Below are 16,546 nucleotides of genomic sequence, written 5' to 3' on the forward strand. Positions count from 1 at the left end.
TCCCACAATTTAATTTCCATCCATCAGCTTACCCGTGATCTAAATTGTAAAGTAACTTTCTTTGCTTCTCATTGTGTTTTTCAGGACTTGACCTCGGGACAGACGATTGGAATTGCTAAAGAAAAGGATGGGTTATACTACTTCTCTGAAGAGCCAACTGGTCCAAAGGTGTTGTCTTCCTCTCTCCCGTCTGAATCTTCCTCTTCTGCCGCACAAATTTGGCTTCAACACAAGCGTCTTGGTCATCCCCCATTTTCTATAATTAAGTCTATGTATCCATTATTGTTTTTACGACATTCTGTTGAGTCGTTTAAGTGTGATATTTGCGAGTTAGCAAAACACCATCGTGTTTCTTTTTCTCCTAGTTTTAATAAAAGTGATGAACCTTTTAATATTATTCACTCTGATGTTTGGGGACCTGCCCCTACCTCCAATGTTTCTGGTGCAAAATGGTTTGTTTCTTTTATTGATGATTGTACCCGATTAACTTGGGTTTTTTTGATGAATGCTAAATCAAAAGTACCACAATTATTTATTCAATTTTATAATATGGTCAAAACACAATTTGGGAAAGGTATCAAAAGAATTCGTTCAGACAATGGTAGAGAATATGTCAATCATACTTTTTCTAACTTCACTAGTAAACATGGCATAATCCATGAATTCACATGTGTCGACACCCCTCAACAAAATGGTGTCGCAGAAAGAAAAAACCGTCATTTACTTGAAGTTGCTCGATGTCTTATGTTTCAAATGTCTGTTCCCACTTCATATTGGGGAGAGGCAGTTCTTACTGCTGTCTATCTGATTAATCGAGTCATATCTCGTGCTTTAGGTAATACCAGTCCCGTTAAATTTATGCTCTCACATTTTCCTTCTGCTCCTATATTACAGAATCTTAAGACTCGTGTGTTTGGTTGTGTTGCTTTTGTTCATGTTCATAAACATTATCGCAACAAGTTGGATCCTCGTGCTGTCAGGTGTATCTTTCTGGGTTACACACCTAACAAAAAGGGGTACAAATGTTATCATCCTCCCAGTCGTAAAATTTTTGTCTCCAAAGATGTCACTTTTCATGAAAATGTGTCGTACTTTTCTCGCCCTCAGTCTCAGGGTGAGAATGTAAATGACTTAGAGTCTGAGTCTGAGCTTCTGGTTATGGGTCCTAGTCTCCCTAGAACACACGTCCATGCACCCACTCTTGAACCTGAGTCTATAAGTGTTCCTTGTCCTCCAATGTCTTCTGTTTTGGAGGAATCAATACCTTCAATACCAACTCGGGTGTATCAGAGAAGAAGTAAACTTGTCCCGCTCCAACAACAAACTCAATCGTATGATCCGGTGGTAAGCACTGAAAATGTCCATCCTATAGATAATTCTCCTATTTCTGATACTTGTGATACTGACCCGAATGATGTACCTCTTGCTTTGAGAAGAGAAAAGAGATCATGTCCCTCCATATATAGACGTCCTACGTCTAATTTTGTCTCTTCTAAACAACTCTCACTACAATGTGAAGATCCTATGAAGTTATGTTATGATAATAAACATTCTGTCAAAGAGAAGCATAAATTAATAAAGGCGGGTTTACCAGCACAACAATTCAACCAACGTACTTGCAAGCTTGGAATGCTTGATAACCATTCATCAGCTTGAGGGGGAGTGTTGTAAATAGTATATTATTATTATTATAGATTTTATTCAGTTTTACTTAGCCTGTTAATTAGGCCCATTAAGTATAGCATACTCTATTTAAACTCTTGAATGATTGTACTCAAATTGATCAATTCTAATGTTAAAACCTATTTTATTCTTTTATTCTATATTACAACATATTGTTTAACTTCCGGTTTGGTTTTCGTAACAAGTTTGGAGGAAAATCTTTTGTTGAATATGCAAGTGGACACTATTGCTTTTGAAGATATTTGGACTCACTTCAATATGCTTTGGCACATTAGTGAACGACAAGAGATGATTCAAGATTAGACACTTAATTTAACTTGCTACAATATGTTGTACCTCTTTGACATGTTTGGAATAACATTATATTTAGAGGTGTCTTGCCAAATTTACTTATACTTGTGGAACAAATTATGTATATTTCGTGATATTGATTTATAGTTAGAACCAATATTCCATATGATTATGTTTAATTTACCAACACAAGATATGTTTAAATATGAATTCTATTGTGGAGTACTACTGCAATCCGTTGAATTTTGTCTCTAATAATACTGTTGATTGAACGTGATGTATGTTTAGAGTGTATCTGCGAATTCTCATATTGTGGAGTACTATCAAGAGTACTAGTGGTAACATTATTTTGGTAATAATGGAAATGAGAATGGACAGTTTCCGTATGGCATTACATTACATTGGAGTTTCCTCCGTTTTGGAGGCATAAGGCCAGTTCTTGGAACGTACTACCGTAAATTTTATTTATATTACTGTATAAATTTTTATGAAATTTAATTTTTGTGAAATTTAATATGAATAATCTATATAATTTATTAAACTTACAATTCAATCTAACAATAAATTTTATAAAATTCATATTTTTTTATAATGTTATTATTCACTCACAAGTGATACACGGTGAAACTTGTAGACTTGGCCCTAAAATTAATATACTCGCCCTATCTCATATATATTCTCATTACATCATTTGATGCTCATGGTTTATTGAGCTTGTACTTGAAGCTTACTACACCGCATGTGATTTCAAGTGAGCATGTCACTTTAATGAAAGCTAGTAGTATCATTATTTGATCATTTATTGAGTCTATCATATGGTCTCATTCACGTGTTTCAGTCAAAGAGAACATCATTTACTACTGCTCCTAATGGGAAATCATTTAAGAAGTTCTATTAAATACACACAAAAAAGAGTAATTCTTCTATGTTGTGTAAAAAAATAATAATATAACTTTGTTATTCAATGTCTACATATATAGTTTCTTCATTGTTGAAATAAAAAAAGAACTCAATGAAAGAGGTACTATGTGAACAACAAGAACATTTTATGTATGACCATTATATTTTAGATTGAGTTATGTTATATGAACACATTTTTATCGATAAAAATACGACACTCTCGCATTATGTCTTTCCTCTATGCATGATTCGCAAGGTGTGTCAAAAGTATATATTGAAATAACATTTTTCTTTTAGATTTGTTGGTATCATGTATTTTGAAATTATTGGTACTATGCATTGTGGTTGGTAATATCATGTATTTTGAATTTGATGATGAAAATGTTTGTTTGGTTTTGTTTGAAATCAAAAGTTATTATTGCATGCTACCAAAGAATAAAACTATAAATAAAGTTTTTATCCTTTTGAAATGGAATAAAACCTTTAACTTTAAATCACCACACCAACAATGGATATTGATCACTCAATAACCTTTATCAACTAAAATTTCTTATTTTCAAAAAGGTGATTATTATTATTATGTGTTTTCTAAATTCTCGTCAGCCAAATAATATTTAAACATTCCTTTATCCTTAGTCTTAAGAAAACGCATCTATAATCCACAAAATTATTAGACACGAGGAAAAATTAGAGAAATCCAAAAATAAGCATGAAATTCATTCAAAAGAGCAGTCAAAACTCGAAACATCAATCTAATCACTTCAGATCTTCTAGACCGAACTGAATTGGGCATATTTTTGCAAAGAACCAAAATCAAACTTGACTCAAAATTAGTCATCAGTATATAACCAATGATAATTTCATTAACGTATATGAGTAAAGTAAAATGCTCTTGTATATACTATTTTATTTAAATAATAAGATTTATATTGATATAATGATAAAAATCAACTTTGTACACGATGTTAGACACTTATCTCATCACTTTATGTACTCCTAAAATTGACCTAAAATTATTCTCAAAATAATTGCCTCAAAAATTGGTATCGTAGTCGTAGCCACAAAAAGACATGGGAATAAGTATCCCAAAACCAAAAATTATTACATATCATTTTCAAGTTCAATTTCATAGAGGATTGGAATGGGGGCCCAAAAGTTCACATGTACGTCCTTTTTTTCTTTCTACTATTTGAGTGTTGTCCAGTCCATTCCCAACTGTTATAGAATATGACCATGGCCTCATCATCATCATCATGACTTGATGAACATAATACAAAGGTCAAACTTATCTCTTTTAATTTACCCCACATGCATTCATAGCATAGCATAGCATAGCATAGCATAGCATTTATATCCCTTTCCATTGGAAACAAACACATGAAACAGGCATATTTCTCTTACACACACATTCAACATCCTTTGTGAAATATTTTTGGCTCTCTTTTGGTTTCCCTTTAAGGGGAAAACTCCTCTTTTGTAAGATTCTCACATCATAATATCATCTATCTTTAGTTCTTTACTCAAACAAATTAAATAAACAAAATATAAATGCAATAAAACATATGCAAACATTATAAAGTATATTAAGTTTAAAATCTAGTACCAAAAAAAAAAAACATTAATTATTGTACTATTGATGATGAATTGAATGAAATTGAGTCAAATGATAATTAACGAAATTTGTTTGTGTCTCATTTCCTCAAACATGATGGGTGGTTAGGGTGTCACAACACAATTGGTTTATGTGTTTAAATTCGAATCCTGTCTTTTCCATATATCCTTGCTTTTCTTTTCTTTTCTTTTCCATCAATGCTGACACTGCATGTTGGTCCTTCAATTCACTCACTATCAGTATCAGCATCTTCAACTAAACGGACCTGCTTTGTGGAATTAATTCATTTAAATGGGCAAAGTCGATATTGTGAATTGATTTTTTTTCGTGTCCCTTGAGTCTCACATCGAACTTTTAATTCTACTCTAAGCAGTGTAGAATATGAGTGTGTAAATAATAAAAATTGGGAAGAAAAAAAGTTCATATTCTAAAATGTGAACTCGATTGATTCGCATCATATGATGTGAACCTAAAATCGAATATTTTTGTATCCCCCCCCTTCATTCACCCCTTATTTTATAAGGTTTGCATTTTGGAGTGCGAATTCTAGGATGCGAACTGTTCTTTTCCCAGATTTTGTACCGCCTGAATTCACTACTTAAATAACAAGAGATGTATTTTAGAAATTTTCAAGGACAAACGAGGACTTTCTGCGAGTCTGAAAAGAAAAAGTCTTGTGAATTTCACCTCTAAGTTCAAATTCGATCCATATATAAAAAGTCGGTCGAACCCTTTGTCGAATTATCAGTGTTGATATCGCTAAAAATAGATCCATTTACTTAAATATAACTCACCATTTGAATGAACCATCCAATTGTACGATACTTTAATAGCAACAAAAAGAAAGAATAGTTTGGCACTGTATTAATGGATTAAGATATGTGAGCTAAAGGAAATGGAAGAGTAGAGGACGTTGAAGACACGCATTTGGTGGTGATGAATTGCATTGCAATGTCAACACCACATATCCTTTTGCATTTGTTACTTCCAGGAGAGTGAGTCCACATGTCTGAAGCCACAGTTATTTTTGCCTTGCCTTAAATGACTTTGCAATTATGTGAGGTACTACTAAAGATTTTTGGCTCCCCTCTGCACTTCACCATGTGACATGGTAAGAGGGTAATGCCCCCACATACTTTTGACACTTTCTGTCAAAGCACAATTTCAATGTTTGAGAATCTATGAATTATGTATCACCAAAACTAACTGCTGTAACCAATGTCTGCTTGATGATGGAGTCATAATTTGGGCACTTTAAATATATAGTTAAATGTTCGATACTTGACTCTTGTATAAGGAAAAAATCGAGTCCGTTGAACGAGAATCCATTTTGTCTATGTTGGGAATTGCCTTGAAAACTTGGAAAAACAGCAAAAGCTACTCTTTTGATGCCCCGGGCGAAATTGTGCAGCATAAAAAGAGGCTGGTTTCTGTTTCTGTGCCTCAGGCGGAAAAGTCTCTGCCCCAGGAGGAAAAAGCTGCGCCTCGGGCGGAGAAAGGCGCAGTGTTATATATATGTCACGTTTTTGCAACCGTGAGTGAGAGAAAATGTGAGGTTTTTTAGGGTTCTTCATCCAACATCAATCTAGGATCAAATGGGGTTCCTTTTGGGTATATTCTAGGGTTGAGGAAGTGTTTCTAACACCTTGTAATCACTTATCATTGAAATCTCTTGGTCACAGGAAGAGATTTGGGAAAAGGGTAGAATTAGGGTTGAAGTCTAATTCTTGCAACTCTTTTGTAATGAATCTTTGTAATCAAGAAGGAAGTTTGATAGTGGATTGGAGGGGGTCTCTCTCCCCCAGAGTAGGTTGGTTTTAACCAAACTGGGTAAACAATTTCATCGTGTCTTTTATCGCTTTATTGTGTTTTTAGCTTGTGTTTTAGCTTTTATCGTTTTTGTTTTGGTTGCTTCAATTCATTTGTCCCACACACTAAAGTATTATTGATGTGGTTTTTTGTCCGAATTCACAACAGTCTAAATAATAGTTTTGTGATGGAGATTAATCACCTCTAATAAGTAAAAAAGTTAATTAGGTCAATTTAAGTTTTGCAAGGTCTAATTCTGGTGTGATAAAAAACTTTTAAAAAGTCTTGATATGTTACTTCGCTTATAGTTGAGTCCGACCTTTTTGAAGGTCTGCTAAGACTTGTAAGCCAACTTAGAAGACATATTTCATTTTAATGTAAGCTAATATGCTTAAATTAATGGGATATAAATCATTATAAAAAATGAAATTGTTTAACACAAAGTACAAAATTAGAATAATAATTAAGAATGAGCCTAAAAGTAAAATTATTCATATTTATTTAAGTACGTTGGTTTAGTAAATTAACACAAAGCAACTATATATCTTCAAGGGAAGCAATACCAACAAGATTTGCATAAACTAAATGACTAATTCAATTAAGCTGGAATTTGCACGTAAAAAATCATGTCGGAACTTTGCTCACATTCTATGTTTGCCAAATTAAAAGCATTTGCACAACCATTTGCTTTATCGAAGGAGTGACAAATAACTACTTTCCAATCTAAATGTAGTAACCGACAAATACGCTTCACCAAAATCTACCCGTCTTAGGACACCCCGATCACATTGTGAATATTATCAACCAACACTTTGGCATCCGGTTGAAGCTCAATCTTTCTATATCCTTCAAATACTCCTCATATAAACACTGCATTTTACTTATAAATTTAGAAAAACCTCCACATCATTGTGTGTTTGCTCCTCTACATAAATCGCCACATCGACCCTACATGTCGTCCCTCACCATTTGTGTTCAACAGCACGCCCGCTCGCATCCACCCAATTGGTGAAGGCGGCTTCCACCTGATATTTTGTTCCTCCATATGCCATGTTGATTTCCTACTTAGCGTCCGATACTTAAGAATACATGTCATGTAGTTCCTATATATTAGAAACTTTTTTTTTTACTCACTTAAGGAAAATGCTAAACAGTGCCCCCGGGGCATTGTTTAAGGAACCAAATATAGTAATATCATATTGAAGTTTGTACAGTCAACGCCTCGAAAGTCTAAAAAGTGTTATTTTCAATTTTAAAATTTCTTTTTTTGGTTTCCTTAACCAGTGCCCCGGGGGCACCGGTTAGCATGACCCTTCTTTTAATATTATTTTCTCTTATTTTATTTATTTACAATCAAAGCAAAACATTAGAGTCAAATTAAAAGAGATTTAAGAGAGAATTTTCTCCATTAAAGTCATAATTTTCCAAATAGATCCATTTTCATATTGTACCTTTCAATGTTATGTTACTACCTTAAATTCAAAACTTATTGTCCCCAGATGGCAGATACAAACTACCCTACTGTGCAACTTGCTTGGTCCTTTGTCAAAGGAATCTCTATCTGATTGAGTTAAGAGACAACCTTCGGTGACATATAATCTATATATCATGCCAATAATAATTCAAACATAAAGTATATATCTTCTCTTGGTCAAAGTCTTACTATTTTAACGTTGTAAGCTACCTACTCATACTCCTCTAGCTCTAACTTGTAACTTATACTCCTTTTTATTTTTTATATAATTTTTTAAAAGCGAATTAGTCATTTTTTCATCTATATTACATAACCATTCAAAAAGGTAAATATTGAAAAACCTTAATTTATATTATAATGATTGATACAATATTTAATCCATCAAAATTAACCTAATATTTTTAACTTTTATTGATCTAAAATTGTGATATTTGTTGTTGACAAATGAGGGCTAAGATTGTGTCAAAAAGAAAACAGTTGCCTAGATTGTGTCAAACATTGGAAAAGTTGACTTGAGGTTTAATTATTTTTAAAATATATATAAAGTCAACCCTTTATAAAGAAAATTCAAAACCTACTCTCTACCACGCGGCATGAATGAATATTGAATACTATATAATAAGCAATGAATGAATGAAAATACAATGTAATGCAAAACATGCCAGCCCTCAAATTTGACACGCCAAGATGCAGGATGATGAAAAGTAGATGAAACTTGTACCTCAATAGCCACAAAATAAATAAATTATAACTTAATTTGTAAAAATAAAGCTATAATTGGTAGGCCTTGATCACAAGTTACATCAAAACTTAATATTTCTTTCTCTTTTTTTTTTTATGAAAAAACCTAATATTTCTCTTCTTTCATTTTAAACTGAATATTAATATTATACCTAGCTTACTCAAAAACTGAAAAATTATACCCATACATTCTTTTTCTCATATTTATTATGTTTAATTATTATACAAATTAATTATATCCGACCCTTCGACTGAATAACAAATCTTTAAAAAAAAAATATAAATCTACAACAAGAATAAAATCATATTACATAAACTTTTTCTCTCTTCTATTAAACAAACAAATGAAATTTGCAACCGGGGCGGCCTGTGTTCGAAATTGCTTTGAGCCTAGATTCGCTGCAGTCAGTAAATCCTCGCAAATATTAATGGAGATACTTGATATAGCACAAATTAAATTTTAAAATTGTAATGAGAGAATACAACAATAATAATAAATGAGGGCTTAGATTGTGTCAAAAAGAATAAATGAGTACAAAAATGATATAAAACAGTTAGTTTTATATGCATTTGACATATAATAACAAGATTTGTGTATAAAAAATAAAAAAAATATGTGTATAAGAAAAAAAACATGTCTATCAAAAAGTAAACATGTGTGTATAAAAAAAAGAAAAGAAGATCTGAAATCTATATGATCATTTTTGAGAGTATATGTGTTTGTTTGATTGAGTCAAAGCCTTGATGATGATCAACTCTTCTTTTGGGATGCTATGCTCTTCATTTTTAACGAGTTGTGGCGGCGCGTTAGCAATGTTAAGATGACCGGCGACATGAATTTCAGCTAAAGTGCAACGGCCACGGCTGCGGCCGGGGACTGTGGAGCATGGATTCTTCTGTGAACCTTTCACTGGACCTCTTTGTAGTAGTACCCTTGCTGCACTTGTGTTGTCTAAACAGATTGATAGGAGAATTATTGTTGTCAAGAAGCACACCTTTAATAACTTGTAGCTACCCATAATTAACTTGTGTAATATTGAGGAAAATCAAAGCTTATAATTGATGAAATTGTCTCTAACTTGTGTAATATTGAGCAAAACAATATGTAAGAAGTGAAAATAAGAGAGAGGAGATTAAGCTTAATAAAAGATGGATTTAGAGATGTTGTTAATGACGGTGGAGTATGATGTTTAATTAATGAAGATGAAAGAGGTGTTTCAATATTTATAAGATAAGGTTTTTGATTTCTTGTTTTAATATAGTTGACCAAAATTCCGCGCTTTCTTTGAAGTTTTCAAGCATGGTGCAACTTGTGTGTGTAAATTCAAACATGCTCCTTGAAATTTCCCTACAATTGCTAAACTTTTCACATACATACGTAATATTATACTATATTACTTTAATTAAGTCTTAGTTGAAATGTTTACTTTAATTGAGTTTTCATATGGAATTTTGCAATTTAATTAGTTATACATAAATTTCATTTTTTTTAATGACATTAATACTATGATTCTTAAGGGAAGAGAAGAGACTCCAATAATTCAGAATTCGGCCAAGATTAAAAAAGTTTGGCCAAAATTATTTTTATCAGAAATCGAGTTCGGGTTAACAATCAGTGAGTTTTACATAAATTTCAGTCGTAAATAAAACCGGTACTTATCTATGACATTACATTAAGCGTGTCTTCCCAAATCTAAATTTTTTGTAATATAATTAAGATATTGGGTTTAATGGGTTAATGACCTCCTCCTAGACGAATTACTTGGAAGAATAATCCAAGTTTGATTTCTAAGAATAATTATTGATTAGATTTTATTTACCTTACGGTCGAAATTTGAATTATCGGATCTATTTTCCTTAAAAACCGGACTGTTAGTAAAAAATATTGTAACATAAAAAATGTATATCTTATTAACTAATGAATTTATTTATACTATACAATTATACTTTCTGACTTTTTGTTTGGTGAAAAATACTTTCTGACTTTTGAATTGTTTTAGTATTATTTTTCATACATACGCATGTCATGGTGTATGTTTTATTTTTCTATCTTTGTTTATTTACCGTCAAAACTTGAGATACACGTTCCAAACCTTATATTTTGGTCAAAAATTTCCGTGCTGGTGTGTGTTGTTATTGAATGAGTCTAAGACTCCGAGTATGCTATGGTGCCAATATTTCATTGGCCCATAATAAAACCATACAAATAAGCTTGATTTTGATTTTGATTTTAGTCATCACTGGCTAATCTCAATCTCTCTCTCTGTTCACATTTCCTTCAACAAAAGACACTAGTAGTTGGTACGAGTACGACGAACTAAGAAAAATACTCTCGTACTAACTATAGTACTAAATTTTTATATAATTTTTTATTTATGGTGGATGATGAAATTAATTATATAGTGTTCTCTTCATTTATATAGTGTACTTTTTTAAGTTTTCTGAAAGGGATAAAATGAGAATATTAATTTGTTTGTATGGGTAAAGAAATAAACGTAAGGGTAAGAAAAAAAAAATTCTTTAACAAGGCACGTGAAAAAACTTAGAAGTGTCAAAAGAAATTCTCTAGAGAGGAAGGTTTATTGGGCTCCAAAAGCCCATTTGTTTTCTTTTCTTATGACAAAAAAAAAACAGTATTAAAGTATTATTTTAAGAAAATTTCTTTTGGCGCTTTATGAGTTTCTCAAGCACTATCCACTACTTGTATTTTTTCCTTAAATTTCTCGTTTTATAACATATACTACTTAAGTAGCAGATAAGAAAATAGATCGCATGAAAAACTCATAGGGCACCAAAAGATTTTTTTTTTTATATATTAAATTATAATATGACCAATACAAAAAGATGGTAGCTTAGGTGATAATAGTAAATAAATAAAAAATACTATTGATGACATATATTGTTCGAAATAATGACTTAATTGATATCAATTTGATTAAAACAACAAATAATAAAAATGTATCGTAACTTACATTGAATTAACGTTAATAATATCATTCATTTAGCCGTAAAGACGAAAAGAGTCGTGATTTTTTACTTTTAAAAAATATTATCGACATTCATAAAATTTTCTGATAATTTTAAAGAAGAAAATTTTATCAACAATGCTGCAATCCATGCATGCAATTGAGGCAATATTCATACAAACAACGGTGTAAAATAAAAGCCATATACAAACTCTCGCAGAATCAGTATGCATATACTGATGTTAGTTCACTCTGTTTCCAAAATACTCACTTCAATACAGAAGACATTAATTAAATTAACAAGCAATCACTCATTGCAATTATTCATTTACAATTCAAAATGTCCAAAGAAACTAACCCAAAAAAAGGAAGGGTGAACAAGCTCTCTCTCTATATATATATAATTTGAAATCATATTTTCTTGTAACCTGGATGATATCAAGCTATTGTTACTGTACAGTTGCAACCAGTCATGGTTTACCCTCTTCACTATTTGTTCAATGTACTTGCATCTTGGTCGCCGATCATTGGTGTACGAGTCTGTAAAATCTAAACAACAAAAATGTAAAAATAATGATATACAACACTGAAATCTGATGCAAAATTGCAACCACTTGGATTAAGAAAAATCTGTCTCAAGTCTCTATACATCACAATAGTTTTTACAAACAAGCATTAAGAAAGCAAATATTCACAAATCACAACAGATACACTATATCCAGTAAATAACCTTATTATCATGCAAAATCTAAGTCTTTGCTCCTTCACTCTAAATAGTTAGTTACTGCAACCTATATTGAATACTAACTTGGTGAAATGAAGAGTTTAACTTCATATATGATTGCCACAGTCATTAGTTAAATTTTGGTTTCACTAGAAAAACAAAACCAGCTCATATATTTATCATTTCTTCAAGTCTACAAATAAAACATTTGTCTTGAGGTCATCAACTTAGAAGCATCCTTATGAATTTAACTTTGACATTGTTGTGACCTCTGATGTATTGATCAATGATATTCATAGTTTCCTCTCAGTTTACAAAATTCTCCAGGGCATGATAAATTTGAAACACTTTTGGTAATTTTGTTGCTTACTCATTTCTAAGCTGATTAGATATCCTGAATTAAAATCCTACCATTTCACAATTGCTAACTATAGTTAGTTTTTGTTTGAAGATGTACTTACATGATTTAGTTATCCATAAATAAAACTAAAATCTGGCAACTAAAGAAATAATCCATGCCTCAAACAAGACTTCACTTCATCTGAAACTATGACTGCACATTAAAATTCCTAACTTCCAGCATCGAATCATACTATTCATCTGGAATCTTTTTTCTCCAGAACAGAACTGCAGTGACATACTGATCTACTGACAAACAACCTGACTTGATTCACTATATTATCCAACTGCATGTTATCTCAACATTAACATGAATCCTCCTCAAAAAACTAATATAAATTATCAATGTAACAATACAAGGACGCCGATTCATAGTTGTGTTTTTATTATTTATAAAATTGCATAAACTATCTAGCAGTGTTGTAAATAAGCCAAAAAAAATTAACTAACCGATTCATATGGTGTTTTATTTGCGACCTTCTGTAACTTACGTTACAGACATTTATCCATACTCAATATGCTAGACACAAATTTCTTTTGGTCCACCAGACAAACATAACAGAAAAAGAAAATGGATCGGTGCAGTTTTAAAAATGAGGAGAAAGTGATGCTTTAATTTACCGCCTAATGGTTCGGAAGAAACTACTGACCTTATATACATCCTCAAGCAACAGGTTGGTTTATTTCCCTTATCCCGATCCTGCGTAGTTGTTGCAGGCGATCAGCTATTTCTTGCAATAATTGAAGTCCTTCGCCTCCTTCGTTCAGTAAGTTGATACTATGCTCAAGGAAACTATGGTCTGCCTCAAGAGCTTGTAACCTTTCAATAAAATCTGAAACCAAACTTCCAGTGGAAGCTGAATCATTATTTCCACAGAGAACAGGGGAGCCACGTTCATAGTATTCAAGTTTGCCATTTTGCTTGCAAGCTGGAGATTTCTTGGATGAGGGATCATCAACCATGGCATCCGAATTTAATTTAAACAAAGAAACAGAATCTTCCTTTAGAAGATCATTGTCCAAATTTTCAGAGTTTTCCATGCATTCCTTTCCAACTTTTTCAGAATTTGGCAAATTATCCTGAGACTGGTGAGTGTTCAGGAAAAAGTATACTTGCTTCTCCAACTTATTCAAACGTTGGGAAATATATAGCTTTTCATTTTGAAACTCCATTAGTGGATTTTTTACAGATTGAATATTCTTTTCCTCCAAAGATGTGACTAGAATGTCAGTTTTGTCATAGATATTAGGATTTTCGGCAACTGATTTTCCGGGGACACTTTCATCATTTTCAATGAAAGTACATTGTGAATGATCCAATCCAATATCTTTTACCTTCATTTCAGAGTTTTTCTCCACTATGTTCGCCAGCACAGATTCATTAGGGAATTTCTTCCTATAAAACTCAACCTTCGCTTCCAAGTCTTCTATCTCCTTCTCCTTGTCAGCGAGAAGGTCATTAGCTTGTTGCAAAGCTTCCATTTCATATTCTGACTGCTCATCCATTATCCTTAAGTGCTGCAAAGCTTCCATATGTAATGATGCCTTTTCTTCCTGCAGTCTAGTAATCATGGCTAAAGCTTGACTTGCAGCAATTGCAGAAGCATTTCTCTCTTCCTCCAGCTCTTTATACAAAGCATTCATAAGTTTCCTGTCATGATCAACTTGTCTTTTAAGCTTGTCAACCGGGCTTTCACCTTCAATGTCACTGACGATGCTTCCATCTAGAGACAAACCAGACTCATTTCGCTCAAGTGAAATCATTTTTTGAAGTATTTGCATTCCGGTAGAGTTAGAAACATCAGAATTCTTTGCTTCTTCGCTATTTATAGACAATCTAGGACTGATATCATTAAAAGACATATCAGTCCCTCGAGTGGCAGAGAATTGTGACAACAATATCTTTAAATCTTCATTAACTCTTGAGGAATCTTTCCCAATCCAATGTTCTGCAAGCATGCCAGATAACTGCCTTCCTCTATTACTGACAGCTAGCTTATAAGCATCCCCAAGATCCAGCAAATTAGGATTTTGCTGACCAATATCACTAGAAATAAGTGTTGGCTCTGAACCTGCTTCAGATGTTATTGGTTTATTGCCTGATTTAATGTTTTCTTCACAGTCGACAGTGGGTCTTCGCTCAGATGTTAGTCCCTCTTCATCAGTTCTAAAATCATCTATACAAGAAACAATAGCATTATGTTTTTTTTTTTTCATTTAAAAATTGGAGAAAAGGTTTGTTATGCAAGTATAAAACTAGTGCTCTTATGGACATTAAAGAGTGAAAAATAGTTTTCACAGCTATACAAAAAGCCATTAGAATATTTGCAAAGAGTGATAAGATACTCCTCTATGCTTCAAATCCAAGCATTATATGGTAAATAAATGCGATCAATATAAATAACTTACAGTTTTCCTTTGATACTTCAACAGGCACTTCTGTTTTATTTGATAATGTAGGAACATCATTGAAGGATCTAGGCTCACTTGGGGAGGGACGAACATCGGTTCTTTCAATCTGCTGCCAGTCAAGTTCTGACAAACCATTCCCACTTTCCACTGTTGCTGCTGCTGCAGTTTTAGTACCACAAATATCTCTATTTTCTACTTGCTCTCCTGGTTCTGACAACAATGGCTCAAGCACATAAGCTGAAGTCCCGGGCTTCCCAGAAGTGAGATCCTCATTTGAATCAACGCTGCGAAGCTCCATATATTCACATGAAACCCTTATATCTTCCTCGATATCATCTTTCCCGCAAATTGGTATACTTATACCATCATCATCTGATAACGGAACCTCAAATTCAGACTCAGTATCAGAAGTAATATTGACTTCTGTGTAACCTACACGCGACAAAGGATCCGCGCAATCATTTCTCACTTGTGCGTCTCGGACTGATACAAACCGCTTTTCACTTTTCTCATAAAAATCATTTCCAACAACATCCAATACATCAAAATCAACAGCCCTAGACCGAATTGACTTGGCAAATACCAAATTTTGATCATTCCCATTTAAAACAAATTTCTCACTACAACAAGAACAATGCCCGGCAATTGTTCGTTCACCAAGTAACGGATCATGATCAAATACGGATCCAGATTCTTCTTCTTCTTCTTCATCCTCCTCCGATTTACCAACCAATAACCGGGAAGTCACAGCATTGGATTTATCAATAATTGCAGAAGATAAAATACAAGTTTCACAAACTCCATGAATATTTACAAGCTTATCATGTTTACAACAAAAAACTAAAGAAGAAATCTCAGACTTATGAAAACTACAAATCAAATCAAAATAGTAACCTCTTTTTTGTTTACCTAATACATGATCAAGCCTTGAACAAAACAAACAAGGTGATTTCAAATTACAGTAACGAGCAAATTTAGTAATAACATAAGAGAAAATAGCACTGATTAAGAGAAAAAGGATCAATAACCATTCAAGTAAAGCTGAAGCCAAAGATGTTGTAACTCTTGTGGAGAAATTATGCCACCTTGAAGATGATGATGATGATGAAGAAGTAGCCATTGTTTGAGTCAAATCAATTATTGACTTCAAATTGAGAAAGTTTGAATCAGATCAAACTAATATGATATGATGATGTTAAAAAAAATCCTACAAAAAAAGTTGAAACTGAATTAAGATTAAGAAAACGGAGTTATGAGTAATTAGATATTAACTAATAGAGGAACTGAAAAATAAATAAATAAATAGAAATTGGAAACGATTCGTACCGTAGAAGAAGTAGAAGTGAAACAACTATTAATAGTAATAATGTTTATTGTTTATTTGAGGTGTTGAGAGAAAGAGAATGAAATTGGAACGATGAGGGAAATTGATTGACCAATATGGATTAGGTGAGAGAGTTTTGATCAAAACAAAATCAATAACTATCAAAGTTACTTTTGTCACTCTCCTAATTTTGGGTAGGTTTTATGAAATT

The 16,546-nt window shown here is 32.5% G+C and overlaps 1 protein-coding gene across 2 annotated transcripts; it reads right to left on the bottom strand.

The window, feature by feature from the left end:
* Nucleotides 1-11,627: 11,627 nt before the first annotated feature.
* On the bottom strand, nucleotides 11,628-16,546 carry LOC123889660 (myosin-binding protein 1-like). 2 transcript variants are annotated; one of them, XM_045939092.1, is made up of 4 exons: nucleotides 16,338-16,546; nucleotides 15,009-16,218; nucleotides 13,250-14,776; nucleotides 11,628-12,016 (listed from the first exon to the last, which is right to left on the bottom strand). In XM_045939092.1, the coding sequence occupies exons 2-3, from the start codon at nucleotides 16,129-16,131 to the stop codon at nucleotides 13,263-13,265; spliced, it is 2,637 nt and encodes an 878-aa protein (XP_045795048.1). In that variant the 5' UTR covers nucleotides 16,132-16,218; nucleotides 16,338-16,546; the 3' UTR covers nucleotides 11,628-12,016; nucleotides 13,250-13,262. The 2 variants fall into 2 exon arrangements, with proteins under 2 accessions (XP_045795048.1, XP_045795047.1); XM_045939091.1 differs by having other exon boundaries at nucleotides 11,628-12,025; nucleotides 16,338-16,521.

Source organism: Trifolium pratense, linkage group LG6 (assembly GCF_020283565.1).
Source record: "Trifolium pratense cultivar HEN17-A07 linkage group LG6, ARS_RC_1.1, whole genome shotgun sequence".
In the NCBI taxonomy this organism is placed as follows: Eukaryota; Viridiplantae; Streptophyta; class Magnoliopsida; order Fabales; family Fabaceae; genus Trifolium; species Trifolium pratense.

Excerpts from the sequence above, each read along its gene's own strand:
- LOC123889660 (XM_045939092.1), bottom strand. The coding sequence starts at position 16,131 with ATGGCTACTTCTTCATCATCATCATCATCTTCAAGGTGGCATAATTTC. Across the intron at positions 14,777-15,008 it reads TGAAGTATCAAAGGAAAACT|ATGATTTTAGAACTGATGAA; the intron begins GTAAGTTATTTA and ends TTTCTTGTATAG.